The sequence below is a fragment of the Apus apus genome, chromosome 27 (genome assembly GCF_020740795.1).
Source record: "Apus apus isolate bApuApu2 chromosome 27, bApuApu2.pri.cur, whole genome shotgun sequence".
Lineage (NCBI taxonomy): Eukaryota > Metazoa > Chordata > Aves > Apodiformes > Apodidae > Apus > Apus apus.
This window is the reverse complement of record NC_067308.1, coordinates 299,144-305,333: the sequence shown is the minus strand read 5'-3', so window position 1 is coordinate 305,333 and position 6,190 is coordinate 299,144. Positions and strand designations below refer to the sequence as shown.

At 65.4% G+C, this 6,190-nt stretch overlaps 1 protein-coding gene across 1 annotated transcript; it reads left to right on the top strand.

The window, feature by feature from the left end:
- The first annotated feature begins 75 nt into the window (after positions 1 to 75).
- Positions 76 to 5,869, top strand: PSMD4 (proteasome 26S subunit ubiquitin receptor, non-ATPase 4). The gene is made up of 10 exons (XM_051641304.1): positions 76 to 162; positions 1,895 to 2,035; positions 2,677 to 2,791; positions 2,897 to 2,983; positions 3,522 to 3,590; positions 3,793 to 4,008; positions 4,546 to 4,654; positions 4,852 to 4,983; positions 5,481 to 5,548; positions 5,634 to 5,869. Exons 1-10 carry the CDS (start codon positions 137 to 139, stop codon positions 5,799 to 5,801), a joined length of 1,131 nt encoding a protein of 376 aa, XP_051497264.1. The 5' UTR covers positions 76 to 136; the 3' UTR covers positions 5,802 to 5,869.
- Positions 5,870 to 6,190: the final 321 nt, after the last annotated feature.

Genomic DNA, 6,190 nt, shown 5'->3' with positions numbered 1-6,190 from the left:
CCGGGACCACAACTCCCGGCGTGCCCCGCGCCCCGCCCGGCAAGACGCGCGGCGCCGATTGGCCGGAAGCCGCCAACCAATCGGCGGGCGCCGTGTTGAGCGGGGCCCGGGCCGGCCTGGAGGGGCAGGAGCCACGATGGTTCTGGAGAGCACCATGGTGTGGTGAGCGGGGGCTGCGGCCGGACCCCCCGGGACCCCCCTCGGACCCCCCCGGGGACCCCCCCGGGGACCCCCCGGAGCCGCCGGGCCCGGGACCCGCCGGGGCCGCCGCTTCCCTGAGTCATCCCGGGCCCGGCGGGAGAGGCCTTGCGGGGGGGGGGGGGGGGGATGGTGCTGGGCTGGGGGCGCTGGGGGGGGGGGGCGGGCTGGGGGCGGCGGGGGGGGGTCCTGGTGGGCAGGGGGACCCCCTGGGGTTGGGGGGGGGGTGAAGGGGACCCCCTGGGGGGAAGGGGCGAAGCGGACCCCCTGGGGGGGCTGAAGGAGACCCCCTGAGGTGGGGGGCGAAGGGGACCCCCCGGGGTGGGGGGGAGTGAAGGGGACCCCCCTGGGGGTGGGCGAAGGGGACCCCCCGGGGGGGATCTGGCCCCGCTGTGACACGGAGCCGGGCGATGCTGCCCGTCCCAGCAGGGGGAGGCCGGGGTGCAGCCCCCAGCCCCGCCTGTGGCTGAGGAGGGTCGGGGCCTTCCCCAGCCCCCCCGGGGTGCGGGGGGGGGGGTGCTCGGTCCCCGCCGGGGCCGCTGCCGCCTCTGCTGCTGTTGTTGTTGCTGAGCGTGGAGGTGAGAGGGTTTGTCCCCGGGTGAATGCAGCCGGGGCTGGACGTGGACACACTTTGTGGTGTTATTGTCACAGCAGCTTCAGGCCTGTTAGGTTGTGGTTTTGGTGTTTAACAAGGGGCCACGGCAGAGAAAACCCATGAAATCTGCCCGGGTCTGTTGCTTCCTTGGCTCCCTACGAGGGTTTGGATACAGATGTCACCGTGTCCTGACTCCCTGGCCCTCTGCTGAAGCCCTGATGTTTTCTCCTGGTGGCTTTTTGCTTACTCACATCTAAGGGCACTAAAACATGTTGCTGCTCCTCCTGTTACCCTGGAGAGTGGGAGGGGTTCCCTGTTGCTCCAGGATTAGCAACCTGCAGTTCAGAAAGTCTCAGCCAGTGTCTGTGCCCGAGGTGGAGTTTGGCCGCTGCCACCTCTCGTGTTTGGTGTGGGACCAAGGAGAGGGGGCCCAGATCGAGAAACTCTCATCTACCTCCTCCCCCTTCCCAGGGGCACTTTCCTGAATTCTGGCATAAGAGAAGGGCTTTTTCCTCCTGCTCTGTGTTATATTTAATCCCTGGCAGAGCAGAGGGCAGGGGGTTTGGTTACAGTGCCTTGCTGCTCCTGTGTGCTGGGAGGGATCATCCTGGTGGCTGGTGGGGAAAATGAAGGACCTGGATGTGTAGGGGGTTGGGGGGCTGGGCTTGGTGCTGTGCTGCTCCCAGGGGGGCACCCAGGGAGACTTTTTGTCTGGAGGAAAAGCCCCCCAGGGTGATGAGCTTTTCCGTGGGTGATGCCTTTTGGTGTTACCATTCGTAGTGGAGATGGGAGAAGGTGCTGAGGAGGTGAGGCTCTGAGGTTGTGTCTGGCTGTGGCTGCCTCTCCTGCTCTTCAGCACAGAGCAGGAGCTCCCAGCTCCAGGCTGGTGGCTCAGCTGCTCTCTGGGGGTTCCAAGAGTTTGTCCTGTGAGCTGAGGGTTGGATCTGATCTGGGAACTTGGGGGCACACAGACATGACTTGTCTCTCTGCCCTGGGAAAGGTCTGTGACCCTTGGTGTGACCCCTGGTGTGCTGCCCCAAAAGGCACGTTCTGGGGAGAAACCTGGAGTGTTTGACAAGCCCCCTCCTCTCTGTGTTCCAGCGTTGACAACAGTGAGTACATGAGGAATGGAGACTTCCTGCCCACCCGCCTGCAAGCCCAGCAAGATGCTGTCAACATCGTGTGCCACTCCAAGACCCGCAGCAACCCCGAGAACAACGTGGGGCTCATCACCTTAGCCAAGTAAATCTGGGGGGTGAACCAGCCTGGGGGGCCAGGAGAGAGCCCAGGGACAGGGAGCAGGACAGTGCTGCAAAACGGGGCAGGAACGGGACATTCTGAAGCCAAACCAGCTGTGCTGGGCAGGCTGGTCGGAGCAAACCTGGTTCCTGGAGGGTCTGTGGCCTCCTGGGCTCATTCCTGGGGTGCTGGGACACGTTGTGGAGGTTTTTCCCCTCTCAGGAACTCTCTGCCAGGCCTGTCCCTTTGTGGCCTTGTGTCCCAGAGGGTGGCAGACGAGGGCTGAGCTGTCACTGCAGCTCATGGGTGGCCCCAGGAGAGTCAATCCTCCCTTTTCCTGAGGTTTGCAGGGTTTCAGTGCCTCCACGAGCTCCTTCTTAGGCAGAGTCAAGTAAAAAGGGCCAGTGGGCTCAGGGCTGCTGGGGCAGGGGGCAGAGGGACACACGAGCCCTCGTGCAGACTGATGATTTTGAGGCTGTTTTTAGGAAACCAGGTTAAAACTCTCATTTCCTGGGCACACTCCCCTGGAGCCAAAGCAGCCGCAGGGTGGGCAGGAAGGGGGATTCTCATTCCCACAGCAGGGAAAGGGGTTTGCCAAGGGATTCCCAAGGAAGAGGTGGGTGAGGTGAGTGTCTGTGTTGCAGTAACTGTGAGGTGCTGACCACCCTGACTCCAGACACGGGCCGGATCCTCTCGAAGCTCCACACGGTGCAGCCCAAAGGGAAAATCACCTTCTGCACCGGGATCAGGGTTGCTCACGTGAGTGGTCTGGGCTCCTTCCCTGGTTGCCTCAGAGTGTCTGTGGCCTGGCCTGGGCTGTGGCTGGCAGGGACACCTGGGCACAGTGTGACTCGTGTCCTGCAGCTGGCCCTGAAGCATCGCCAAGGCAAGAACCACAAGATGCGGATCATCGCCTTCGTGGGGAGCCCCGTGGAGGACAACGAGAAGGACGTGAGTCACGGGCAGGCAGGGGAGCTGCTGGGCCTGGGGCTGGAGCCCTGGGCACAGCCAGGGATCCCCAGCTCCCACTGGTTTGTGTGGGATTGTTCCTGACCCGGCTCAGGTGGCTCCTGAGGGAGCTTGTGCCACGTCCTGCACCTCACAGCTGTCACCTGAAGGACTTTGCCTGAGGAGCTGAGGGGAGATCAGTGTCCCTGGGCTGAGCCAGGGCTCTCAGGCTTTGGGAGACACTGTCCTTGGCACTTAGAGTAACACAAGTGACCTTCATCCAGATGTTCTGGGGCTCCTTGAAGAACAAGTTGGAAACGTGAGGAGATGTGGCCTGTCCCAGGCTCCTGCTGTCCCTGGGGACAGTGACCTGCTTTGGCAGGAGCAGCTTCTGTGTGGTCCTATCCCACCTCCTGCTGGGGGGGCTGGAAGCTGCCTTTGGGCTTTGAGCCTCCAGGATGGAATCCTGAGTGCTGCTGCTGCCTGCTTTCTGGCCAAGAGCTGAAACCCCAGCTCACGCCACCGCGTCCCCTTCTTGCAGCTGGTGAAACTGGCGAAGCGGCTGAAGAAGGAGAAAGTCAACGTGGACATCATCAATTTTGGAGAGGAGGTGAGACTTCCTCCTGCTTCTGGCACCAGATCCGAGCCAGGGCTGGATCCTGAACCTCGGTGGCTGCCCCAGCGACAGCCCTGGGGATGACATTCCCCCCGGGACACACCTCTGAGCTCCCGCTGCCTCCGGTGCTTCCCATCCCGCCGGGAACGGCGGAGCAGGGAGGCGCGGGGGCAGAGCTCTGCTGCCTCGGCCCTAGGAAGCCAACACGGACAAGCTGACAGCCTTCATCAACACCCTGAACGGGAAGGACGGCAGCGGCTCCCACCTGGTGACGGTGCCGCCGGGGCCCAGCCTGGCGGACGCGCTGATCAGCTCCCCCATCCTGGCCGGGGAGGGAGGCGCCATCCTGGGCCTCGGCGCCAGCGACTTCGAGTTCGGCGTCGACCCCAGCGCTGACCCGGAGCTGGCGCTGGTGAGGGGGGTGGGGGGACAGGGGGAGTGAGGGGGGAGTGGGGAGAGTGAGGGGGGAGTAGGGGGACAGGGGGGGATGAGGGGGGTCGGGGGGGAGTGGGGGGAGTGAGGGGGATGGGGGGAACAGGGGAGAGTGAGGGGGGAGTGAGTGGGACAGGGAGGGGTGAGGGGGGAGTGGGGGGATGGGGGGTGAGGGGGACGGGGGGAGTGAGGGGGGACGGGGGGTGAGGGGGAAGTGAGTGGGACGGGGGAGTGAGGGGGGATGGGGGGTGATGAGGGGAGATGGGGGGGAGTGAGGGGGGATGGGGGGGAGTAGGGGGGACAGGGGGAGTGGAGTGGGACCAGGGAGGAATGAGGGGGGACAGGGAGGAATGAGGGGGGACAGGACGGAGTGAGTGGGACACGAGGAGTGAGGGGGGACAGGGGCAGTGAGCAGGGACATGGGGTGGTGGTGTCCCAGCAGGGACAGGGGGTGGTGGGTGCCCAGCAGGGACCCCCGGGCTCTGCCCGCTCAGCCCCCCCGTGCTCCCCCCCCCAGGCTCTGCGGGTCTCCATGGAGGAGCAGCGGCAGCGGCAGGAGGAGGAGGCCAGGAGGGCGGCGGCTGCCTCTGCCGCCGAGGCCGGGATCGCGGCCGCGGGCGGGGACGGTGAGAGCTGGGCAGGGCTGGGCCGGGACTGCCCCAGGAGGGGCTCCCGGGCTGGGGCCGGTGGCTGCCAGGGGGCCCCGTGCTCCGGGAACCTCCCTGCTCCTGGCCCCTTCCTGCTCGGGGCCGGTTCCCAGCCGGGGCCGGGGGTGACGTGGCCCCAGCAGCCAGGGCAGCCCCGGGTTTTGGGTTCCCTGCAGACTCGGACGATGCTCTGCTCAAGATGACCATCACCCAGCAGGAGTTCGGGCGGGCCGGGCTGCCCGACCTGAGCAGCATGACCGAGGAGGAGCAGATCGCCTACGCCATGCAGATGTCCCTGCAGGGAGCTGGTGAGGGCCCCTTCCCACAGGGACAGGGCCAAGGGGGAGCTGGAACCAGCCCCCCAGAGCGGGGCCGTGTCATAGAACCAGGGTTGAGGTTGGAAGGGACCTTAAAGATCATCAGGTTCCAACCTCCCTGCCATGAGCAGGGACACCTCCCACCAGCCCAGGCTGCACAAGCCTCATCCAGCCTGGCCTTGAACACCTCCAGGGATGGAGCAGCCACAACCTTCCTGGGCAACCTCTTCCAGCGCCTTCCTACCCTCCTGGGGAAGAATTTCTTCCTGATGTCCAACCTAAATCTCCCCTCTTTCAGTTTAAAACCATCACCCCTTGTCCTGTCACTGCCCTCTCTGGTGGAAAGTCCCTCTTTCCTGTAGAACATCTAGTTCCGACCAGGGCAGGGTTGGGATCTCCCCAAACCCTTGGGGGTGGGTGTGTGGGTCACCCTGGTGAGCCATGGGGGTGTGAATCCCCCGTCCTCAGCTGCCCCTTTCCTCCCCCAGAGTTTGCTCAGGCAGAAGCAGCAGAAGTGGACAGCAGCACAGCCATGGACACCTCTGAACCCACCAAGGTGAGGCTTTACCCTCCTGGGAAGGGGAAGGGGAGGAAGATGGGGGTCCCCAGCTGATCCCCAGTTCCTCTCCCCCTTCCCCCAGGAGGAGGATGACTACGATGTGATGCAGGACCCCGAGTTCCTGCAAAGTGTGTTGGAAAACCTGCCGGGGGTGGACCCCAACAACGAGGCCATCCGCAACGCCATGGGCTCCCTGGCCTCCCAGGCCTCCAAGGAGAGCAAGGACAAGAAGGAGGAGGAGAAGAAGTGAGGGGGCGGGGGCTGAGTCGGCCCCTGGGGGGGGCTCTGCTGTTCTGGGGCAATAAAGGCTTTCAGGGGGGTCTCTGTCCTGCTGCTCCCTGGGGTGGGGGAGGTGGGGCAGGGGGGGGACTGGGGGTTGGGTCTGGGCTGTAATGGAGGGAACGGGGCTCCTGGAATCCCTGGGGGGGGGGGCTGAGCCCCTGAGACCTCCTGGGCCCGGGTGTCCCCGGGACTGGGGGGCCTGGGCCGGGGGTGTCCCCTGTACTGGGAGGACTGGGCTCCTGGCCTGGCCCCCAGCACACGTGGGGGGCGTGGCCTGGCTCTCCAGACCCCGCCCCCCCTGCAGGCTCCGCCCCCTACGCTCCCGGGGGCTGTGGGCGGGCCCGGGAGGTTGATGGG

Excerpts from the sequence above, each read along its gene's own strand:
- PSMD4 (XM_051641304.1), top strand. The coding sequence starts at position 137 with ATGGTTCTGGAGAGCACCATGGTGTG. Across the intron at positions 163-1,894 it reads CTGGAGAGCACCATGGTGTG|CGTTGACAACAGTGAGTACA; the intron begins GTGAGCGGGGGC and ends TCTGTGTTCCAG. Across the intron at positions 5,549-5,633 it reads ACACCTCTGAACCCACCAAG|GAGGAGGATGACTACGATGT; the intron begins GTGAGGCTTTAC and ends CCCTTCCCCCAG.